General features: G+C 36.1%; 1 protein-coding gene across 2 annotated transcripts in view; it reads left to right on the forward strand.

Moving 5' to 3' along the window:
* Positions 1-12,324: 12,324 nt before the first annotated feature.
* LOC113064307 (cell adhesion molecule 1-like) overlaps positions 12,325-26,506 on the forward strand; it is a 235,054-nt gene continuing 220,872 nt past the window's right edge. The window contains exon 1 of one of the 2 annotated variants that reach the window (XM_026235018.1): positions 12,325-12,540. In XM_026235018.1, the coding sequence (XP_026090803.1) occupies positions 12,450-12,540 (91 nt within the window). In that variant the 5' untranslated portion in view covers positions 12,325-12,449. The remainder of the gene's footprint in view (positions 12,541-26,506) is intronic. The other variant, XM_026235016.1, reaches the window with a different exon arrangement.

The raw sequence follows: 26,506 nt of genomic DNA on the forward strand, positions 1-26,506 counted from the left end.
AGGAGTATCAAATTATGACTTGAACAGCAATGTATAAACTTCTTTTGTTCTCAGACATTAGAGTAAAGCATAAGCATGCCAATGTTTGAGATGATATGCCATGCAAACCTGGACCAAACACTAGCTAAAATACACTGACTTGAGAAGCATTCTTTGTAAACTTCCTATTAACCACTGTTTCAATTATCTCTGTTCTACAACTCTGCTGCACCATACAAAGAAAACAGATGTGACTGTCAACACACAGTTTTCTCTATTAAATCAGCCCAGTGCTCTGATATACATAGAAAAAATGGTAGTGATGCCAAGTCGTGCTAGCTTTACCCAGCAACCCTCTGCTGTAAAGGTGAACACCAATGGGAAATGTGTTTGAGACAGTGTACCAGCATTGTCAAAGTGTTTTTATTAATTATCACACTTGTGTAACATCTTAAGCAGGTTTTTTTTAATAAGAAGGATGTCCAAACGCAGAACTCATAATACAGTAGTTGAACCTGACCCTTATGACTTACTGTACCCATTGAGAATCTGTAGTGTGGAACAAGACATTTTTCTATCCCATGTGGCCACAGGAGCCATGGAGTTGTCAGATTCAAAAAGTTGAAAAATAACTAAAAAGTAGGGTTGGATTGTTCTTTTAAAGTGTTCGTGCCTTAGGGACCAAAATTTTGCTTCTTGTGCAGCATACTGTACATCAGCGGCTTTCTTGAACAACTAAACAGAAGTGCGTGCTTTGTATATGCTTTGAAAGGACAGGAATTTGCAGAATTTAAATAATTTCAAAACGCTTTGTTAATGCAATATGTCGTATAAGGCACTGATAAAAAAAATCCTTCATATACATGTATATACTATTTAATTCAATTAGATAAATACACGTATATATCAAAATCAATATACTGCAAAAAAGACTCTTACTATAAAGCTTCCGTGACAAAGTCATTTAATCATTTAGCATGGACATGGAAGACTTTTTCAGTTCAATGTTTGCTTTTCTACTCTGTATTCATGATCAGTTCCCACCAACTAAGAAACATGCTATTATAAAGCAGGAAAATGTCACATTCCACATTTCAACAAGAATTTCCCAGTGAACACACACTGATTTAATTTAGATAGATCTAGCCTGACAATGAAGGACTTATCTTCCTCTCAAACCCTACACATTTTTACAATTTTGTCCTTTGAATTGAACAGTGCTGTGTTTTAAATTCACTTTCCCGGATGGTACCATCAAAATTCTACAAACACTTTGTTTCTTCAGGCAATGTGGATAATGAACAGCAAATACAGTGAGCTTTGCTACATAAGTACATGACACACACACACACACACACACACACACAAGTCGATGGAGTATATGACATTTAATTATTTGTTCTATTTCTTTCCATTGGCAAATACAAAACGTTCTTCCTTTTGTTCTGGATTTGAATATTTCAGTTTCTTTCAGAGTTTTAATGTCAATACTTCTGCCAAAACAAGGATAATTAGAACCACTAAACATTCATACCATGATCAATAATTCAAATATTTGCTTTCATAACGAGCCACACAACAGATTTATCTGTAAAAAGATCATAGTATACAAGGATCATAATCAAGGATGGAGCTTGGATACTAAGCCTTCTACAATGTCATTAAATAAAGGGTTTTTTTCACAGTCCACTGACGATTCTGGAGATGATCTACAAGTATAGGGAAGAAATGCACCCACAAGGTAGTTTAAAAAAAGAGAGGTACAGTATGCTTTTTGTCGAGGATTACAGCTCCATTAATTTATAAAGACTCCGCATCTGCTTTCAATTTAAAACGTCACAAGCTGTTCCTCTGATAAATAATATAATAGTCTAACTTCTTAGGTCTTAGATAATGCAGATATGTAATTAGCAAAGGGCACAGCACAGTGAACATTGATGGCCCATTGATATCTCCTAAAGGGACGTAATGAATGCATCAATTAGCTCAGCATTATGACTGTCTGGTGCTTTATGTGACTGCTGTAATTACGTCTATAGTGGCATAATATTCCTTTTCATGAGACGTTGTTTCAGAGTTTAATGTTCTGTGTGATAATACATAATCTCAAGTGGATTTTCTATCCTACTTCCATACTTCCATCATTTGTAAACTTTCTCTGATTTGTCCACATTGATCCTGGCGAAGATGAGATGCATAATTAAAGTCATGGCACATAAACGCACAAAGGAAAGAGTCCGCTTATGCACTGATTTTGCGTCATAGACTATTTTTACTGTGTTTTCAAACTGTGTTGTGACTGACAGTCTTTAGTCTCAAAGAAACCATGATTAGGAGGGTGGAGATGCATCACAATCCCACACAGTACCTCACTACAGCTCAGGACAGATGTGCTTAAATCCATAGTTCAGACGTTAGGTCAACACATTCTCACTCCCAACTCGTCACATTTTGATGCTGGGGCTAGTCCAATTACTCACACTTGCTGTCTTTGCACTTGACCATTTGTCTATTTACAGTACATGACATTTTTCCTGTTTTTGCCTATGAAGACCACAAGTTGTGGAGAACTTTTCATTACCCAATGGGACACACTTATAGTGTTATAAAAATGAAAGTGTTTACAGAGCTTTATTTTAATTTTCAAAAATGTGCATTTAAAATAAACTTTTAAATGTCTGTTCTGTAGTCTGTACAACAGATTACAGAATTTAGTAATTGTGGTGCTTCTAATTAAGGGATAAAAAGCAGTTGCAATTGTACAAAATACACATCCACATCTTTGGACCAATACTATGTTTTTTTTCTACCAAAGTGAATGTAATATCTAATTAATATAATGTTAAATTTCTTGTGAGATCTCTGCAAAAAGTCTCACCATTTACTTCCAGAACATTGATGCATGATGGGATACACTTAGCCTCAAATCCAGCTTAGGAGAGGTATTTCAGAAAGTGTGGATTTTAAGGTTTTGACAGTCCTGGCAATTTCTTCCTATTGCATGCAATCGTGCTTATACTTTCAAGTGTCCAAGACTGCAGGTGTGGGTATTTGGACAGGCCCTTGGTCAGGATCACTCAGCGTCACTTTTAGCGCTCAGTGTAGACACAATGGGAATGGAAATATCGCCATGATTAAATAATTACATATTGAAGAATTAATAAATGCAATACATACCTTCTTGACTGTTAAGTGTTTTATGTTGTTGAGAAGTGGGTAGGTTTAGGGTAGGAGTGGGGTTAGGTGCTCAAGTATGAAAGTATGAATATTTATATGCTTTAAATTTTTGACACTTATTTTTTAATATAAGTTTTATGCTTCTACATATCCAATTAATTACATGCAGCTTGATCTGGCACATAAAGAAAACAACTGAAAGCAATGAAGTACCCTGCATGTTGGAAAATTATGCAAAAGGGGTACCCTGAAAGTTGAAAAGTATCGCAAGGGATCTTGAACAAGCGTCAGTATGTGACAAGGAGCCGTGCCAGATAATGACTCGTTCACTAAAGTTCTTTAGTTGATGAAAATAAAATACTCATCCCAAATTACAGCCTCTTTCTGCACACACAAGTATGCAGTTGTACACAATTATTAGCGAATGATACCAAGTGTAAGTGCACCTTGGGGAAAAATATAAATAATAGTTGCATGATAAAAAAAAAAAAATAATGATAATGTTCTGAATCAATAATGATCTTTGTGCCTGTTTGACAATGCTTTGACAAAATAAATATACTTAATGCTTCAAACAGTATCAAAAAATGTCGGTATCAAAATTATAATGGAAAATCATGATCACCCAGCCATTTTTCAAATTGTCCTATTCACTTTGGACAAATTGGAGATGCCAAAGCATCCTTTCTGAGTGATTTATGTTGTTTTTTTGTTTTTGTTTTTTCAGCATTAATTTCTCCTCAAGCTTAGAGTCAGAGTACGCGCTGCCCCCTGGCCCCTGCTCTGCTGTTGGGAATTACATACAGTGCAATTATTTTCTGGTGTGGCAATCAGCCTAGCTTGATGGTTACCACCGGAAGGCTGCGAGGAGCTGCTTGCCACTCAACCCACTCAACCCCTTTTTTCATCTCTTCACGTGTCTATTAGATCTGTCTCAGAAGTGTACTGCAGCAAGGAGAAACATTAAAATTGATTGACTCCCTCTAATGTTTGTTAATGAACAAAAAAGCAAGCAAGTAAAATCCTGGCTAAAATAAAATGATAATCTGAAATCCCTTTAGATTAAGCCATATTTTATTATTAAACAAATATCTACATGCAGAAAGATATATATATATATATATATATATTTATATGTATGCATATGTGTGTGTGTGTGTGTGTGTGTGCGTGTGTGTAAAACTATTCATTGAAATTGTATTCTTTATATTCAATCCTTAATGTCTGTGCATTTGCAATACTATAATAAATGATTTAATAACAAATAAGGATACAAAATCAACGTGGACAATACTTTTTCAAAATATTAAAAAAAATATTAAATAATAAATATTATATTAAATATTAAAAAATATATTAAAAAATTCTAAATATTTTAAATACAAATACATATTTCCATAAAACATTGGCTTAATCTAGTAAGTGCAATCAGTTTAGTGAATTGACTGATTATGATAATTAATAATACTCCATACCAAACTTCAATCACTAACAAAATATTTTTTTTTGTCTTTCCATTCAATTCATTTGACTTTTCATTATATAATAGACATTTATTTTATAAGCACCTTATATTTTTTTTCCCACAGTGTTTGTCCAGCATCCCCCCCCATTCTAAAACACATAAATAAAGACAATAAATAAACAATAAATAGCTAAATAAATATTTTTACATCTCCAAAAGTAAAAACTAACTTATTCACATATTTACTGTGAACTAAGGTTATTTAAACACTGGGACTAACGAGATAATTAATTAAAACACAGGTGAACAGAATTTCAAAAAAAACAAAAAAACAAAAACAAAAAAAAAACACCCTGGTAAAAGGAAACCTAACACAGAAAACATCTTACACACTGCATATACAAGGTAATGCATAAACCCTGATATTATGCAATATCAAAATAAATAAATCAATCAACTGAAAATATTCTTATGTGTGTGAATCATCGCATGTGCTTGAGCAGCCATTCACTCACTAGAAAACATCTTTGGGTGATCGAGCAGGTGTATTAGCTGTAAAGCTTACTCTTTAAGTCAGGACATATACAGTAGGAGCTCAGCGCCTCCTCTGACTTAAAAGACTGTCCGGTGGGTTTGAGAGGCAAATGGGGGTCAGGAACTGTCTCTTATGTGCACCCTCTATTAAAGCGAAACCTCTTCTCACCCTGACACTCGAGATGAGAGGGAAATGGAGTGCAGGAACTTGATTTGAAAAACCAGGTCAAGAAGTGAGAAATAAATGCTTACAATTCTGAAATGTGATCTTTTTAGCTCTTCTAAAAAGAAACATACATCTGACATACGTTTCTTTTAGTAGTAATCTTTTTCTATGCTATATGGACTTAGCCCGTTTTCATCTTGGGATAAAAGAAATGGTGACTTTTTCTTACAAATAAAGTTTGTCTTACCTTCTTTTTTTTTTCTCACAATTGTGAAAAGAGTTGATATTGAATTGACATATAAAGTCAAAATTGTGAGATAAAAAGCAATCTTTTTAAAAATTATAATTGTGAGATGTAAAGTCTGAATTCCAAAAATAGTCTGAATAGCAAAACATATGTTTATAATTACAAGATTAGATTACTTTTTATTTTTTTATTTTCTTGGAAAAGGGCTTCAATAATGGGCAGCACAACACTGAATACTGCTTTCTGTGCAGTGTTTTTCATCCTGTTCTCACAGAGTTCATAATGTAAAACAAACCTGGCCATAGAGCACATACTCTCTCAGGGCTGGTCACGTGTGTGGTTTGACCCGCCATCAGAGTGACAATGGCCTGGTCTTTGGCTGACCTCACAACGGCACATTACAAGAGGACACTATGAACTACTGCTCTCCAGAGACAGTGGGTCAACTTACATGTCTTCAGCCCTCTGTCAATAATACAGGTGCATTAGCGCAGTCAAGGAGGGTGGATTTTTTTGTTGTAGCATTGTAGCATGTATTATGATTTCATTTTAGTTTGGTGCAACTCTGAAAATGTTAGATATGGAGAGCAGAAAATAAACCAACCAAGGATGCGTTTTGATGAGGCATGCATTTAACTCAGGACACAGCTGATAGTGACAAGGAATTAATAGATTTCACATTTCTATTGGCTCTACATTTTGGAACACTATTATAAAATAATTAAACCAATTTGAGGAAAGGACAAAAGGACATCTAAATTCTGCAGTGAGACCTCTGAGGAAAAAGTGTACACTTTCATACACGTCTGACACAGCACTGCTAGATTCTGTGACTCAAGGGCCAACAAACCTGTAAAGAATCTGAAGGTTACCAAGTTCTGAGAATTGAGATATGTTCAAAAGATTGTTAAATTCTCGCTGTCAAGATGTAAGCTTATCAGTATTACTCAAGGAACATTGGTATAAACAATTTCTCAATGTCCAAGGATGGAACATTCTGCCAACGTGATGCAAACTCTTTAGCTGGGCTGTCCTGTAAGGTCACTAAATCCCTTCGGTGTATTCTGCCCTTATTAAGAGATGTAGGCATATCTTGAGAATTTGTGTCCTCTTTTTCCATTATTTTATAAATTCCTGTGATTTATAGACTTACTAAATAGATTTGAATGTAATACTTCACTGTCGACATTAAAAACAAATGTTACATTGAAAAATACTAGCTAAGAAATGAGAAAAGAAAAATGTGTGTATGTATTTGTATTTTTCCTTGTGGCTCAAACCAAAATGTAGCCTTAGCCTGCCAGGTAGTGCATGAGTTCTGACATGTTGAATTTGAAGATTTCTAACTTTTCTGTTCTCTCCCTTCCCCCTGTCATTTCTTTCCTATAAAATAGGGTTGCATAAAATTCTGAATTAAAGGAAAAGGCTCCCTTTCATTTCATGAGCTTGAATTTATTTTTATTTTTTAATTTTAACTTACTGTGTGTTTGGACAAATTCAATTCAAATTCCTTATTATATATATTCCTAAATTTGCTCTGAATTTGAATTGAAGTAGCAAACAGGAATAAGAAAATACAGTTAAAATTAACTGAAATAAAAAATAAATAAATAGTGTTTGAATATATATATATATATATATATATATATATATATATATATATATATATATATATATGCAATTCTACTACTGTTTAAAAGTAGGAAATCAAATTCAGGAAGTTAGCTAGAATTTAAAATGCATCTTGATACAAATTCAAAAAGTCCATTAAGATACATGAAAAAATTTAATAATTTAAAAAAAAAAGTTGTGAGATTCTGCAACATTGTTATAATAGCATATTTTTGGACAAATGTAGAGAGCCATTATGAAATGCTAACAAGAATGATCCAAATCACACTTTTAAGCAGAAATTAAGCTTGGACAAATAACTATTTTAATAAGGCCTATTTCTTCAAAGACCCAAACAGTGGAACTTAAAAAATTGCATGCATAAACGCGTGGATGAAGTTAATTAACGGCCGCTTTCATGATGCAAATAAAACAAGTTAACAAGAAAAACTTCTGCACCCACTAATAAGGCAAAGAATGGGAAACTACAGTAGTGTCAGGCTTACCAGGGCCAATCATGAAAAAGCCACAAGCTGCCTAGATAACTAGCCTCCAGACACACTGTGAATATGCCACAGGGAGCCTGAGCCCACAGCCTAGTTACACAGGTGGCAACAGCCTATATGCCTATGAGAGGGCGGTTGTGTACTACTAGCAACCTAACAAGGTCCATAAAGATACATATTCACCCACTCCATCATAGGGCATATACCCTCAGAGATAGGGAAAAAAGATGCAGAGAAATAACACAAAAGGAAAGCAAGCAAAAAATAAAATTCATTTGACTGCTCAGGGGATGCAGTTAAGTACAGGCACCTCCACCCGGTGCACTGTCAAACTCCTAACAGAATGATCCACGCTGACGTGCCATCAAATGAACAGTGAATGAACAGCAGGCCGCAGTGATTTCCATAAAAACACTCCGCAATGCCGGAGATTGTCATCCTCATTATCTCTCAGTACAGAAAACCTATGTGTCCACCACAGATTAAAGATTTGTGCATTTCATAATAAACTGGTCTTCTTTGACAGTGATGAATGTTGTGGCATGTGCATGGGTCCAGATACACCTTGTTAATTTGTTCTCCTTGACACACACTTTTGGAGCAGAAATCAATGAATGACGCAATGCTTTCCTAAATCATGTCCTCATATTTGAGACAGCAGATATCAGGAGGAAACTGTCATTTTCTCCTTCTGTGATCCCCTCCTTTTTCCCAATATCACCTCAATTACTTTCGCCTTCCCTTTCAGATTCCTTTGGTGACACGAGTCCTGAACAGAAAAGCTTTTTGAAATCAAGTCGTTTCAAGTTGAGTCCATGTTAACTGAAAGCTGTCGTTTAAGGGCCTGTATTTCTCAATGTCACATTTATCCAAAAACTTTAAAAGCAAGAGCTGTATAGAGTTTTATGGATAGCCTATGTCGAGGACTATATCTATCTGATTATGGTAGCCCTAAGTATAACTTAAAGTTTAACTTAACACATCATTTAACTGTAACAAACGTATACTGGAGGCAAATTGAATGAGGACCCACCTGCAGTTTAATACAATTCAAAAAATATGAACAAACTCACCAAACAATGGATTACAGAAACAAAGTTGAAACTTGAAATAACCATTGTTATTAACAGTGGAGGTTGCTATTAACACAATGTAGCTTATAACATTAGGAAAAAACATACATTGCCTTAAACATTAAAATAGGATTCTCACAAAAAGGAACATGAAGGAACAGGGAATCACAATACTAACAGAAGACATGACTACAAAATAAAAGACATGAAAGCATGAACATAAACCAAATGTGACATTAAGACATTCTTAAATAAAACTAATGCAAGTCATACTGCAGTGGTCAATACTATGATCATAATACCTAAACAAAAGATTTAAACTAACAGTACCTGTAAGATAAATTTGATTACCACAGAAAATAATTAAACTCATCTCTTGGTTGTTGCAGTACCTAAAGCACTTACAATGGAAGTGAAACTATGCATTAAAATTAATGTTACAACCATACCACAGCCACTTTACTTGAATACCATATGTGTTAACATGAAGTTATAAAATAGCTTACTTTTTTGTGTTATATCCAATATTTTAACTTTGCTTTCATAAAGTAACGCCATGAAAGCTGTGTAGGGTAATGTTAGCAATGTGGGTAATGTGTGTTCCTCCTGTGTTCCATGTTGGATTTACCCCTATGTTGGATTAATAAAGACTCTCTCGATTATTCTCGACACAGTAATGTGACAGATGCATAGGATTTTGCTTTATTTTTTATTTTTTTTAATGAGCATAATATATATTTTATCATACAAGCAAAGAGAATTATTAGAGCAGTATTGGAGTTTTGATTTATTATTATTATTATTTTTTTTACAAATGTTTAGTCAACCCCTAAGCCAAATGTTTCTACTGTGCAAATCCGTCATTTAGAGTTATTTATTTATTTATTTTTTCTGTCACAATCATGTGCTTTGGGAAAGTCATCAAATGAATAATTATAGAGGAGCCCTGCTGAGTTAGTATCTTGGGACAATGTGTGCGCTGTAGTGTTGATACCAAATGAATAGCACTTATTTGCAAGCAAGAACAAAACCCTTGAGGCAAATCAATAAATAACAGAAAGATTTCATTAACTAAAGAGTTCTCATAGTGATTTTTCTGAGGAACAAAGAATGAACCTTTAGGACCGGAAGGTCAAAAAGTGACTGTTTGGCTCTGACATAGGTTTGTGCAGTCTGGGGTGTTTCTTTCATCTAACTCAGGCTTTGATATTCTTTAAAGGAAAGATGTACCCTAAAATGTATTTTACATCACTGACAACAGTGCATCTGATGGGTGTATGAAAGACTGCTTATGTATCTCATGGCTACATAAAAAAAAAAAAAAAACTTGTTGCTTTGATCATGCTACCTTGAATATTGAATACAGAATAAAGACGCCTTCATGTGCTATTGAAATCATTGTAAATACAAGTTTCCTAATAGGAAATTGGACATGTAAGACTTTATGAATGGGAAACTTGGGTATCATTTTGATACCTGTGTTGAGTTTCTGTGGTGAGCGCGGAAGGTAGTGACTGTTAAGTTTTATAGTTTTCCCTATCTATTTTGCTTTCTCTTGCCATTACAGTATGTATGTATTTAAACAATCATTTGATGCATATTCTATGTATTTTACTGAAAAAAGCATTTATTTGAAACTTCAGAATTGTCTTCAAGATTATCTCAATAGCACAGTTAATGTATACAATAGTGTGAGCAATATGGTTGTCAGAAAATAGAATGGACATTGGTTAAATATCTTCAATATTTAGGCTTTAATAAGATTTCCCCAAGAAATATGCATGAATGGACCTGGTGTCCTCCATGATCCCTATTCTTCCTGACAACAAAGCACTTGAACATAACTAACTTGTAATTATGACTTCAGAAGGCAGCATAAAACTTTTTTTATTTTTATTATCTTAAAACAAGAAATCTCTCCCTGATGTTGTCTGACTAAAGCAGAGTGAACTTTATGCTTATTATAAAGTAATCCTTAAGAGAGGAAAGCTCCAAGTCAAGGGGAAGCACTTCATTGCTTCGTTCTACTTTTGGTCTTTCTAAATTTATCAGATTTTCCAGGAACCATCAGTCACCATACCCTAAAAATAATTCCTGCCACAATTACTGTAGAAATATACCAGGCACGGAAAGACATGTTCAGCCATAAGCATTAGAGTGTATCATCAAAATCTGAATCTTGTATAAACATTTCTTTAATTCCTGTTCCTCTCCAGAAAATCAAAGCACTTGCCCTGTGAGCCTTCCAAGTGAATTAGCATAATGAGCCACCAAGGGTAGAGCTACCTGGATTACCTTATCAATTTGCAATCCTGGCTCCAACTGTGAGTCAATTTGAGAAAGCACCCAATTAACTTATATTAAAAAGTCAACATAATTATGTTGATGAGAAGTCCCTTTCATATTGAGGGAGGAGATATCTGAAGCAGACAGGAAGTTTTTTTTCTCTGAATACTTATGAAATGTTTACATTTCTTAGCAATGTCCTTCTGATAAACTGTCTTGTTCAAGTCTTTCTCTTTTGTATCTTCCTTACCATACCATATATCATACCATATATACCGTATATATATATATATATATATATATATATATATATATATATGTGTGTGTGTGTGTGTGTGTGTGTGTGTGTGTGTGTGGGTAGATAGATAGATTATCATTACTCATTACTCCAGTTTCACATGATCCTTCAGAAATCTATGCTGATTTGCACACAAAACAGTTCTTGTTATTATCAGTTTTATAATAAAATGATTTCTGAAGGACATATGAGACTGAATACTGGACTGAATACTGTTATAGCTGCTTAAAAATGTTGCTTTGCCATCACAGGAATATCAGTTTAATTTAAATGTATTACAGATATAAATTACATCATTATTATAAAGCATTTTAAATTGCATTTTATTTCACAATATTACTGTTTTTACTATATATTTGATCAAATAAATGTAGCATTAGTCAGACTTTCAAAAACATCAGAGAGAGCGAGAGAGAGAAAGAGCGAGAGAGAGAGAGAGAGAGAGAGAGAGAGAGAGAGAGAGAGAGAGAGAGAGAGAGAGAGAGAGAGAGAGAGAGTGAGAGGCGCTAGGGGACGCCACTAGAGGCACTATTTTCCTCTAAAGACATTATTATTGTTACAGTGGAAACAGTGTTAATCGTAACCATAGTTCCTGCTATATATAATATTTTTATAGGCTAGTTAGTACAGCCACAGTGGTATTATCACAACTGCACATTTTATAATGATGATGATAATAATAATAATAATAATAATAATAATAATAATAATAATAATTATTATTATTATTATTATAGATAACAAGTGTGAATATCCAAAAATGATATATTAATGTAATGATATTTTATGTATGTTATTTAATCTATGTTATATCAATAGTATCAGCACACCGGAAACTATATGGTTACCATGGTACTTTTTTTTGGAGGAGCAGGGGAGGCTTTTTCTTCTGATCAACAGGGTGTTTTTCCGGAAAATTTGTCTTTAGAATTACGACACAAAAATGATTCTATTCGATAACATCAAGAGACACGGTTCAGTATAAGGGCTGTATTGACGTTCTTTTTGAATGGGTATTTGTTCCCGCCCTTTCCCAGCATCTCCTGACGCGCACTCGCGCAGCCCCCGTTGCTCTAGGTGAAGCTCAACTCACTCACGAGCTTCAGAATGAAGCAGGTGTCCAACATGGCGAACACGAGCAACGGATCTCTCGCAACTCTCCTCATTTTATTCACCATTTCGGCAGCTATCCACACAGGTAGGAACTGTGCTTTTGGATTAATCTGCTTGAATTTTAAGGCAGAAATGGTCGAACCAGCCAGCGCGACGGACCTTCGACGCGAGCCGGAGATGTGTACACAGTGTGGCGTCTTTATTGAAAGTAATAGTTCAGAGTACCGATGTGTTACAAAGTTAAGATATGCGTTGTTCAAAATGAAACGTTCTAGCGATATGAGGATTTCTCTCATCCTTTCTGTTAACTTTGATGCGATAAAGTCTGCAGATGTTTTCCAGTTGCTTTGGCTGCGGCTCTCTGGTGAGGGAGAAGCGGGATGTTTCTCTCTTTACACAAAACTAACGTTAAACATTGTTTTACCAGCACATTAGTTCCGCTAATGGTGTGACCCAGATACAGCCTACTGAAGAGCTTTTATCACGAAATGAGCAGGCTTTTGGAAAGCGGAACATACACTTCACCTTTATTGAACGCAAAGCTCAGCATCATCGTTCTTCTGTTTGGATTGATTAATGCAGTGGAGTTGATCCTCAGCTGATGCTTCTTTCAGTTAAATTACTCCTGTGTGTGGATCTCGAATCACATTTTGTTGAGTTTGCAAGTAATTGAAATGGATTGTGGAAACAAGATACAACAGTTACATGCATCACGGACAGCGAACATCATCTGCATTGGCTTCATGCAGCTCGCACACACCGGCGAACGAGTTCCTTAAAAGTTTCGGAATGCGCATTAAATGGACAGTTCATTTAAATTGAGAATACTCGTCATTTACTGTTCCTCGTTGTTATTTCAAATCTGTATGTCTTCTGGTGAACACAAAAGGAGATGTGAGGCAGAATGACTAAGTCACCAAGTTACTTTTAGTGAATCGAAAAAGATGAATTGTAAGTGAATGGTGACCGAGGCTGTCAGTCCCTGACATGTTTAAATCTCCCTTTGTGCCCAACGAAAAAATAAAGCCGTACGTCTATTGGGTTTCCATATGGTACAACTTGAGGGTGAATAAATGACAGAAGTGTAGCCCCGTCCCTTTAGAGCAGCGCATGCTGTATGTGTGGCCGCTCTAAACTGCAGCATCCGCGCACTGTTTCTCCGTGTGACGTTACTTGTTCTTTCTTCTGGATATTTAAAAACATTCACTGCTCAAATAGTAAATTACAGGGCCTGCGGTCGCAGATTTGTTTTAAAAACAAACACTTCACTTATTGAAAACATTCGAATAACACAGAGTCCTCGGCTGCTGAGGTAATGCTTTGAATGCTCGTGGCACTGCCAAGATTTCCCTTTATTTACGTTACCCGCTATTATGTTGTAACTCCATTTTCTTTAAACTAACATAATAATCTTTCGTGCCAACAGCAGTCGAAGCGTTCAAACAGAGTCAACAAGTGCAGGTATTTTCTCTTGGAGACATAATAAAATGTCTTGTTCGACGCTCGTGCTGCGTCTGTTCGGAATCTGCATCTATAACCCGCGCATCGCTTCGTTGTTTATAATGGGCGCGTGGTATTTGTCGCGTTGCGTCGATTGTAATGTGGATGTTCTACGTTAGATGGTTTGTTTGGCTTTCTCTCCCCGGATAACCATGGCTAGGAAAATAAGGAGCGGAGAACAAAGATTATTTTACTTTTGTAGGAGGGTTCAGAGCAAACCGTGGAGCGTGGAAAACCGGTTTTCTTATCTAAGTTCAGGGATTTTCCCTTAAGATGATGCCCGACTGACATTAAATCATTGTAGTGATCTTGTCATCATTCTGATGTCGTCATGTCACAATAATATCTGTTATTTGGTGTGTCAACATTTGTTTTAAAATGTTTAGACTTCTCAGAGCCGGTCTAATGTGATGAGTAATAGTTATTTCTGCAAACATTGTGTGGTTAGTTTATTATTACTTGAACAAATGTGTAGGTGTCAGTTATTTTAACAGATAGGCATGCCATCATATATGTTTATTAATTGGTTAAAGTTGGTCAGAATTTATGTTTATTGTGTTTATGAATAGCAAAATTGTAATCTTGGAGTAGGACTATATTAGTTTAAATTAATAAAATTTAAATTAACTTCATTAAAAAGGGATTGAACTATATGTTTTAAACTAGCATTTCTAAACCACTGCATAAGAAAATATGCATTTGTCTAATTGTAGTACTTATAATTACTCTAATGCCTATAGCATGTGACAACTTGCCCCAGCGATTCCTATATACCAGCTACTTTGCTTTCAGGCTTGTGTGAAATCTCCATTTGCTCTTACTACCCCTTCTGACTCTTTAAATGCCTGTTGCTTTGAGGGTTTAAGCATTGTTAAATTGTGCTCTGGTGTTTCCACACAATGTCTTTAAATGCAAAGCATAGGAGCTTATGCTTAATAGTTTTCTTTGACAAAAGCCTCATATTTCAGGGAATCCCTCAGTTTCCATTTTGCCAGCGATAATGCTTTCAAATCAGATCAACATTTAGTACACAGCATATGGGATGTATGATTTGTTTAGGACCTGCAGCAAATAAGTTTATATGAAAATAGAGAAAAGGCAAGCAGTAGCTTAACCAGGTTGCTGTTATTAGACATTTCTTCCGCTTTGAAGTGTGTATTATTTGTTTTGCTCCACTTGGCTGTCAGACTAATACCTTACAGAGTGTAAATGAAAATGGCTGGGGGAGAAGCTAATCCACATAAGAATATTTTGAGGATTACGGCCGGAGTCTGCCATGCCCGCCTCGCTATTGATTGGTTGCTTTGCTCTATAAAAATGACAACGCAAGAAGAGACAAGAGCTCTCTTAATTCTTTCAGTTTGGGCTTTAACTAGAGATTACTAGTGTTATTGGTAATGTTTTTCGTTATATACGTGTGTGAGTGGATGATAGACATTATAGTATCATTCTTATAGTATAATATTCTATTAGAAATCATTTGGCTCAATTGCTTTTCGGCATGGCTCACTTATTTAGTGACTGCAAATGGAATACTGTGCATGTAATCATTAGAAAAACAGTGAACAATTAACTTTGGGGTTGGTATTAGATATTTTAGATTGGAGAAAATTCCTTTAGCAAGGGTCAGGTTATTTGCCTTGGCCTAATCGGCACTATATGACACAGACATGAAGATAATGATTGATGAGTCAAGATGCTGGGAGCAATACAAAACTCAACCACTAGATGATCAATGAGCTCTTTGACTTTGACAAAGACAAAAACTCCTATTCATACCCATTGTGCACATGGACTAAATTATGTATTTATTTCGGTAAATAAAGGCAGTTGTGTCTTGAATAAAATTTTGTAATGACATTCCCCTTTTTCAACACAATAGGGGCCCCAAAGGCAAAATACATGCTGACCAGCATATGTTTTGTTTGATCCTAATTTCTTCTAAATTGCTCTTTGTTTGAGTGAAATGTCCAACAAGGATGCTTTATTCTAGAGGAGGCAAGCTTGGATGCTTGTTTGCTGAGTAAGAGAATCCCCGAAGATCATTGTCATGCAATCAGATGTTCCATGTACCACCCAAGAGATGATTATAAACAAAATCTGCTTTAAAAAGTAGTGTAGGCCCTGATTTGCATTTTAGTAGGTTGCAGACTTCTAGGTAAAGTTTTTATTAACTTGTATGCCAATCTACTATATCAGATAAATAAATATTAAACTAATAAATAAATATGTTAAATATTTAATATATTTTAATGTTTAAAAAGGTTATATATTTTAATTAAAATTTTAGAGGTAATTAGCACACACACACACACACAAAAATTGAACATTGTGAATAATGCCATTACTCACCTTCGTGTTTTGTGGAAATTGAAACCATTTTTCACGTTAAGTGTAACTGTGAGCTTGTTTTGCAGACAGCTAATGAACCGAAGGATCAAATTGTGAAATGCAGCGCCACCACAACCTCCTACTTCTCATCCTGTGCCGGAGAGCTGATGATGATGGAGCAGTTTACCATATACCATCATATTGCAGCTCACGCTGAGCAAGTTCTCATTAAATAGAGATTACCAGCAGCCATTAGCATTACCATTAAGAACAATTCACCCACTCAGAAGTCTTACATATAAGGTTAATCGCTGCTCTTTTCTCAAAAAATATCTTGTCCCCATCAAGTGATAGGCGTTATGTTTGTTATCATAAAGCGAGGTCTCTTGGGAAGCACAACCGTTTATCTTCTGGCTGTATAAATAAGGATTTAGTGCTCTCTGATAATCAAAAATGAGTTTTTCCTTTTGCACTACACAGAAAGATAAAAGAGAACTCTTTGGTTCAGAAATCACTACGAAGTCAAATGCTTAGAGGTTGGTCTGTTCATATTTCGGAAATCTCATGATGCTGGATTACATATTTGGTCCATACAGCAGGAATTGAACTTGTTGAATCCATTGAAGATGTTAAATGGCTTGGAAGTTGTTGGCTTTTCTTTTTGGATAACAATTTGTTCTTTGATAGTTTTCTTTGTTCACAGCTTGTATTGTTCAGAGCTTTTTGTGGCTTGAAGCCGCAGCATGCAGACAAAAAGATAAATGTGCACGCAATCTTTTGGAGTTTCAGTCCATTCATTACAGCCAATGCACAAGCGCTCGATGAGCCTGTTTTTTGCACTTGTCATTTTATTGTGTTCTGACATTGAATCATTGGGTACATTACAATTTGTATCTCACTCTCTCCTATTTCTTCTCGTCATTTAAGATCGCCGGGGCTTTATTTCATCAATGGGCATGGTTGACACTAATCATTCCATCCCCTTCACACTACCTTAGGCTTTATTCAAATGATTTTATCAGGTCACACTTGAAGGGCAAATGTGAAAGGGTTTTACATGTTTGTTTTATGATAAAAAGATGAAGCCATTTGCACTGGCTCCTCTGACCTACTATGTCAAAGGATTCGTTTTTCCTAATAAAACAAAATAGGTCAGGCTGTAATCTCTCAGTGTCTGGTGAAATGCAGTAGGGTGGGGTGATCTCTAATGTTCATCTAACAACACGGCAAGAATTCCTCATTGCTCTGCAAGTGTCATGTCTTAGGTCAACATCCGATTAAAAATAGTGTTTGTATTTGCTAACTTGCTGCAGGATTCGTGGTTTTCATGTCAATATCAAAGGCAGGTTAGAATTACATTTAACTGTTATTATAGATCTGTATTCCCTTGCAATGTTTTAGGAGAATTGATTGTTTGTTTTGCCAAAAAACATGGTAGAAGCCTTAGCTTAAATCTTAAGTCAAGTGGTTTATTACTTACATCTGAGGCAGGAGAAGAAAACAAAATACAGTGTCAAATAGTTGGTGGTTGGACCATTGCGACCCATCCCTAAAATACAGTCAGTAAAGAGAGACTAGTCAGGAGCTTGCTCAAATGAACTAGAAAGATGTGTGTGGGATAGGCTGCAACAATCAATATATCGACTTATCACACAATATATGTACATGGCATAATACATTTTTGGTGACGCAATGTATTACACATTACATTTAAAAAGAAATTAATGTCACCATTTTTTTGTGTGTCTTTTGCATCTTCTTGTACATAACCTGGTGCAGTTAGTGCTAGTTATAAATGCTTCTCCAAACAAAGTTTCATCTGAAGATGTGGCCTTGTTTAGGGATCGGTGTCTTTGTGCATACGGACATCTGACTGATAAGTAGGGATTGTGTTTTTCAGCAATACAATGAACCTTTAATTTACGGAGAAAAAAAGTGAACTCATGATTTAAAATGATGCTGCACTTTATTCATTTGCCCATTGTCATATTAATATCATTTTCACTGTGTGCTGTATGTTAAATGAGCTTTACCTTGGCTTTATTTGAAAAATATGATTCTCAAATCCACACAAACTTCCCAGAATACTGAGTGCCCTGTTCTTTGGTTACAGTGTTTACTTCCTTTTTAATGATATTTTTATTAAATATTTATTTGTGAAAAAAACCAACAACTTTGTATTCTAAAGTATAAGTATGTTTATTTTTACAAATGTATTTTTTTTAATTCAATGTCAAATTATTTACAATTTATTTTTTGCATTGTTATGCTGTTAAAATGTGATTTTATATTCGGTGGCATCAGATGGTCTTAAAATGACAATAGTATTGTTGATCGCATTTATTTCTGGAGCAATATATCGCACAATAACAAGTTGTTATGTTGACAGGCCTAGTGTAGGATGCAGCATTAGTCTTAAGTAGATACTGAAGTGAAGCTTTACACTGCGCGCAAATATAAAGCTTTTGTGCAAGTTTAAGATTTTCTCTATACTGCAAATGGCAGGGGAAACATTTGTACCATATTTTTGTGTCACATCAATCCAAAATTACGTCATGACGAGGAAAAAATATATTTAAAGTCGCACTGGACTATAAGTCGCATTTATTTAGAACCAAGAACCAAAAGAAAACATTACCATCTCCAGCCGCGAGAGGGCGCTCTATGCTTCCAGTGTAGACTACAGGAGCACTAAGCAGCATAGAGCGCCATCTCGCGGCTGGAGACAGGAATGTTTTCTCTTGGTTCATGTTAAATAATTTTGATAAATAAGTCGCACCCAACTATAAATCACAGGACCAGCCAAACTATGAAAAAAAGTACGACTTATAGTCTGGAAAATACGTTATATATAATTAAAATAAAAAAAAATAATATTTGTGTGTGTGTGTGTTTGTAGATGTATAAAAACATATGGGCATTATCGAAAAAAGCATGGTTACTTTTATGGTGCAAAACAGTGACATAAAATAATCTATTTGTCTTTAGTATAGAAAAGCAGTTGCAGAGCCCCAAATGCCTGTAATCGTGTTTGCATGCACTCCGTGAACAGATACTCAGTAATCCGGTCACTCAGAGTACATTGATGGACTTGCAATAGTGTTTTGGAATTATTGGAATGTTTCAGCTTTCAGTCATTTTTGTCATCCACTGATGTACCCGTCAGATTTGTCCATCAGCAAAGGCATGTGATATTGTGCTCTTTACATATAAAGAAGAGATTCCAGGCCTAGAGAGATTTAGCTTATTCCAGCATATCATTTCCAGGGTGTCCTGAAGGTACTGTCCTGTGCTGTATTATAGTTATTGGTGATCTTCTTATTATGAAGATTCTTTATATGTATAAAAGAATCATTTTAAGTTTAAATGGACTTATAAAATACCAGTCACCAACATTGCTTTACATGAATAAAGATTTGTGTAATCATAATTTTGTTTTTGTTAGGATGTCTAATCCACTAATTTGTGACTCTTTACTCGATGCGATTTAGTGATAAGTGTGATGAAATAAAGGATATTAGCTTGCCTTAGGGTTTTAAAGGCTCACACAATGGCCTAGCAACCCTTGTCTTGTGTGTTTATGCCATGTAGACAAAATCTTCCCAATCTGGATTTGCTAATCCTGTTATCTGAGGGTTCTTCTTTTGTTCCCCTACTGTGCTGACAGCAGACATATTTGGGTTCCAGACAAAAGCTCAGTTAAATAAGCCATCTGGCTTTTTTTTCTTCTTTTTCCCTTCAGGTCAGAGAGTCACCCCTGAACAGTAACAAAACAGAAGGCACAGATAGAATGGCCAGCCTTTTCTGCTTTTTTTTTTAAAGAAAAAAATGATGTTCTAGCATAGAATTATGGGTCAAGGCATATAGAAGCATGTGAAATTTGTATCAGATGAACATAAAGCAGATGAACATAAATTAACATAAAGCAGATACAATGAAAGTAATGTTTGAAGAGATGTTTGAATATTTGGCTTCATTTCCCTGTGGTATTCCATAGCAGTTGGGATTGTTGTCCACGAAGCAAGTGTTAACTGATGACAAAAATACAATCTCCATACAAACGCCATATCTTAATTCTCCGGGGTCTCGTTTCACAGCCCGAAAATGATAGAGTATAAGTGATGTGTTGCACTCGTTGCTGTGTTCCACACATTGTGGCTGTTAAGTGCTTGGCCTTGTGTACATTGTCGAGTCCCCCAGCCCCTTTCACAACAATGTTTTTCTTGGATCATCTAGTAGCTTCTCTTCAATTGCAACTGTCTGCCAAATGCTGAGCCTGTGCACATTGAATATTATTGCAGATCCTTGAGATTCATCCCACATTTCTTTGAAATTTGTCTGAAAAAAGCTTGTTTTATTGGCAGTTTTGTCTTCATGCTGATTTTCATGGAAGGGTAAAGACTTATGGAGTTAAATGTACATTTTTTATCATCTAAGGGATTTACTTGCACTTCTCCACCATGAACAGACTCATATTTCATATTTTAGTGTGGATATGAATGTAATTTCAATTGTGCTGTGTTTTTTGACACATGCACCATTTATGTGCATTCAAGGCTCATCAAATCTGGCCTTGTAATGGTGGTCTAATGATGCCGTTAGATTATCAGCCTTTAGTGGCAGCGCGAATGCCATGCAGCCACAAGTTCCTGATATATATGTCTATTTCAGTCTCAAAATAGGGCCCCTGCTGTAATATCAGTCACACTAATAGATAATTCATGCTTCGATACCCTCGCCTGCACAACCGCAATCCTGAGAGAGCAGGCACCTTACCTCGCTCGTTCCTTTGAAGTTTGCTCTATCAAACTTCCAGGGCTGTGCTACAATCAGGACCCTATGGAAACACGGAGATTATGGTGCAGCTTGGCTTGCCTTTTGAGAATAATCAGGTGAACCTGTGAGGAGGAAGGTAGGTCATTTTCTTCTAAACATCGCCAATCACAAAAAAGGCAGTGTGGTCCCCAATTCTCTGTGAGCTCAATGCATGCATATAGGTTTAGGGAGTGGAGTCTCCATTGTATTTAAGGCTAAATTATATTCATAAATGTGTCTGTTGCAGTTTTTCTTTTATCCCTTCCTCTGCCTATTCTGTGCTTCAATTAAGATTCACTGTATCAGTGCCTTGTTGTTTGGTGGCGTGCACCCACATCATTCTGTTCCAATTTGGATCTAATTGGTCTAATTAAATCTAATGGCTTCCTTTATAATTCCACTGCCCTATTTAAGCACCATGATAAAGTGCTAAGTGCGGGTTAGGTGTTTAGTTTGCACTATTCTGACTCTGTATAATGTATGTTCTGCATCATCTCTTGCTCTGGCAGTCTAAATAAATGTGCTTTTGTCTTGGGCCAGCCAATAAACCCTAGGCTGCCTATTTAGGTCATGCAATAATATAATTTCCAGCTAAAAAAAAGGAGTTTATAGATCATTAAATACCATAAAGTAAAAGTCAGCGGGGTCCAGAACAACTGAGACAGTTGCCAGTTAAAACATTCTTCAAAATAACATCTTTTGTGTTTAAGACTTGAATTAAATCATGTGGTTTAAAGATGGGTTGTGATATTCAAAATAGTCCAGCTTTAAAACAACAACAACAACAAAAGTATTTTTGATTCCATTGCACTGTCCAGGTGGTGTCTAATGTCAATGTTTCACATGGGGTCAGGAGATCCCAAAATTGCCTAATTATACAAGGCTTCCAGATAAAATAGATTAGCCTAATAATAATGCCACAAACTAGTCGATTTTGAAAATGCATAGTGAGTCATTTATTTAAATTAATTTAAGGCAAAATTATCTGTCTGATCTTTCTCCTTGGATTACTGAGGCCTGTTAAATAATGCAAAAAAAAACAAAAAACAAAAAAAACAAATGACATGAATCATTTAAATGGCTGAAAACCAAACATCTGCTTGATAGACACATTGTAACCTGTTTACTCATTCTCAAGGCACATCCTGCAAAATTATTGTGATTTGCTAATGTAGTCATCCATTTTAAATGAGGAGTTGTTTTGGTTTCTATCATTAGACAAAAAAGGTAGGGCTGGGTATCATTCAAAAATTTTCAATATCGATACCGATTCCTTGAATTTGAAAGTTGTGTCCGAAATCACTGACTCGTTCACTTATTCACCAATCCGTTTATAGTGTATGGCTTTTAAGTGCACTATATCAGAGAGGAGTGAACAAAATGTAGTGAGTAAATTCAGGTGCTGACGCACAAAATACACTGCGTGCCAGAGCGGGAGCTGTCGCAGAAACATCTTCGTCACATATGTACTTTTATATTACATATACCTTATTATAGAACATAATAATCGTAACAGTAGCACTCACAATAAAATTTTATTGTAATTATACATACCACTGCACCAGCTTTGTGTTTTCTTTGATGGTATTATTAGGCCTAACTTGTTTTGGATTCTTAATATGTTCATAATAATTATAAGCAGGTGTAGTGATTAGCTTGATATAAAAGTCTACAAATAACATATTTCAGTAACATTATATGACCAAAACACACATTAGATTGCAATCAGAAATGTTATTACAAAAACTTGATGGTGGTTTAAAGTTTTTTTTTTGAGTAACAGCGTAGCATAAATCTCATAAATTCTTCAAAATTTTTCTAAAAAGTATTGAACTTGATACCCGGCCCTAAGTTATCTAATTTATTAAGCCCCTGATCAAAGTAAGTTATAAAACAGAATATAATGTGATTCATTGTGTTGTCAAATTTATTGGTATGCCTAGAACATAACTAATTTATGCTTGTGTCATCAATAATGGGAAGCAGCTTAAACTTCTGGATTATTCTCCAAACACTCAGGGGTATTGTCTCATGAAAACAGGGGCCGATGAGTTCAGTTATTTAGCAGGCGCTAATTAATTTCAAACTTTATCAAACAGTGGACAGTGTACATATTCATTAACATGGCCTTGGCACCTCACAATGTCTGCCACAAAAACCCTCATGAAGACCCTATTACCAAATATCATCATCATCCTGTTCTTTCACAGAAATAATTACCTTCCTGCTTGCAATCAGAGAGGCGCATGGAATAATACATTCCAAATGTATTCATAGCAAATCAGAGTTGCAGCAAACATAATTTTCAAGTGATACACATACATTTTGTGTTAGTGACACTATTTTATATTAAGTAACTGAAACTCACATGAGATGACCAGTAAGAAGAACACAGCTTCATACAAATGCAGGGAAATCACCTGAATTTCCTGCTGAGGATCAATAAAGAGTTAAATCTCAGCTTATAGGTTGCCTCAACAGAGCCAAATAATTCTCCACCTTTAGCCCTTAGGTTATCCATAAGAGGCTGGGTTGTTGATTGTGGATAGATTTCCTGCCCAGTTTAGCTTTTGCACAGTCCAGCATAAAGTGCCCTCAAAGCATTCAGGGGCTCAACAACGTTTCAGGAGATTAAAGGTTGTACAGCCTTAAGAACTAAATCGATGTATTCTCCTTGAATAGAGATTGACCGCATATTGATTCACTGGGAACAGGAAGTGAGGTGATGAAAACAAAGCTGTGATTAAAAAAAAATAAAATAGATTCAACATAGGAAATTAAGTAACCTCACAAGGTTGGAAATCCCCTTTTAACCACATATAAAGTCGGCAGACCCACTTGCCGACAGTTCGCTTTTTGCCTCATCAAATATTCTTGTTGTTGTTACTGTAGATATTTTTCAGTCTCCTCTCGCATGAAAATCAAGTTGTGTCATCATTGATAAAGCAGGCCATTTTGTCACGAAAATCTGCTCATTAAATAAAGGTTGTGGACAATTAAAGGCTTTGTTACTGTCTTGTTTGCAGCTCTGATTTTCAGACATGGATGGAAATAATGAGACGCACCAGTGACCGCGATCTCCCTTGGTCTTGCTTTCAACTAAACAATTCCTTTTTGCTGAAGAGGGCACATATGCGGGCACGCTGAATACCAAGTGGTTGATATTTACCAATGAACATGACATACAACACTGGCCCACTTTGTTATTAGCCCCTTGTCATTCCCAGTGAGTCTGGGCAGGTGCTAATCAGCATGCTAATTGTAATATTGTGTTGGTGGAGATGAAAGCCAGGCGCTGTGGCTGAGGAGCCAGGGGCCAGGTTTGGAGACCTGCAGGATTGAGTGCATTGTGACGTCTGGCATTCTCACTCATTACTGTGATTATGTTTTCCAGGTTTCGGCATTTAATGAGGCACTTACAGTGATTCTGCGGCTGAGCACAGCCAACAAAGCCTTCTGGGGGCCCGGCTCTCCCGTCTGGCGCACCCAACATCCGTGCTGGGAGGCTGAGGGATTGGCGTGGGCTTTATATCTGCTTTAACCCCCTCTTATCTGCACAGGGGGAGCTCTGCTCTGATCCACCCTGTCGGAGAATAAGATGTTGAGATTGGAATGTTTTCCTAGCCTTATCTGTGATATTAGAAGAGCGTTTCATTGGAAAATGAGCTTAGTGAAGATATATGCCTCACAGTAATTTGCTTATGCTTGTCCTTGGTTTTTCTTTTCGCTCCCTTTTTTGTCGCTATCAGATAAAAGCTACGGTGTGTCAGTGAAAGTGAACAATGAGTTATCTGTCATCTCGTATACCTAATGGTTAAATTTGAATGTGTGGAAAAGAAGGCTGCTTATATTTTCAAGCTGGCTCTCAGCATGGTCAGAGGATTGTCGTTGTATCCCATCGCTCTGCTCCTGAAGTGCTTGACATTTCTTTAAGTGTTTGTCACAACTTCAGAATGTCATTCTTGATCTGCTTATCATGTGCTTAAGTGTTTGGCACAGCTTCATAATGCCATACATCCTCAGACTGTAAAAGTGTGGCCTACTGATGCCTTTACAGAAAATAGTCGCTACAGGCATTTACATGTGCAATTCCCAGATAGCACACAAATGGTGTGATGACACCTGTGAAAGAGCAAAATCTAGATGACAAAAGCCAGATAAAGTCGTAAATGACTAGATGAAATTATAGCTGATTTCTCAGCTACGTACTGTATTTGTGCTATCTGGCTTGGTTTTGGCCTTACAATCTGGCGACTTGTTAGTTTGCCCTATCTAAAAGAATGAATATTGACCTCTCCCAGAGTCTGAATATGTTCCTTCCACAGAAGCTGTGCCTGTGATTATCTCTAGAGTCCTTAAGTCATGATTATGAGCACAAGCACAAGGAGAAGAAGTGCCTCAGCATTCAAGGTCATTCAACAGCAGAGGTTAAGAGTTTGGTTTGATTGAGTTTGTTTGGCCTGAGAGTTCTCATTCAGGTTCCAGAATCATCCTCCACCTCCACTGGCCACTAATCCACTGGGTCTTGTGGTCTGTCCTTATTCATCATCGTCTTTATGTTCGGCTAACTCATTTCAGCCCATTCAGACAGCCCATTGTGGCCTGCTCTGCTCTTGCATTTCATTTGCTGGTCTTTTGTGTGGACTCCTTCTGAATAAGAAGGAAGCATTGAGTTGAGTCTTTGTCTTAAAGCTGCTTCACTTCACTCCAATGATTTCCTTCAGCACTATTGAGGTTAAAAGCAACAGAGACTTTCAAATTAAGTTAGTCCTATCTGATGAGTGACGCAAATGTCTCCAATTAAAGGCACTCATGTGCTAAAGAAAAGGTTGCAGCATTTAATTTAATTTTGTTTACTTATTCATTTCTAACTGCACAAGTATGGGGTTGTATGAATGATCTTGCCACTTAAGAATAGCCATGTATTGATAATCAAAATGAAAGCAATCAGTTCAGAGTCATTTTGCAGGGATTTCCTCTCAAAGTCTTCAGTCTGAATTAAATGCTCCAACTGTAGAAACTAAGCAACCAAAAATGTTGGAACCTGTAAACAGCCATTTACTAATCAAACTTTGGACAAGGGTAATTAATTCTTTGAAATCAGCACATTAATTTGCATAATAAAGGTAGTATAATTATGACTTCTGCTAAGCAAGCCCAAAAATGTAATTAGAGCTTTCGTCCTCGTAACTACACAGCACAGTTGTTTTTTTGGAAGCGGTTCCTTTAGGAACACAGAAATCCGCTGCTTTGGGATGGAAATGGGAAGGAAATTGCTTGAGGAAAATAAATCCTCCCTTCTGCATGCTTCTCACTGGTCTAGGCGGATACATTGGAATGAGTGATCTTCAAATCTGCAAAACACCAAGCATCAACTTCCAGGGTTTCAGTTTTGTCAATGGGCT

Source organism: Carassius auratus, chromosome 46 (assembly GCF_003368295.1).
Source record: "Carassius auratus strain Wakin chromosome 46, ASM336829v1, whole genome shotgun sequence".
NCBI lineage: Eukaryota > Metazoa > Chordata > Actinopteri > Cypriniformes > Cyprinidae > Carassius > Carassius auratus.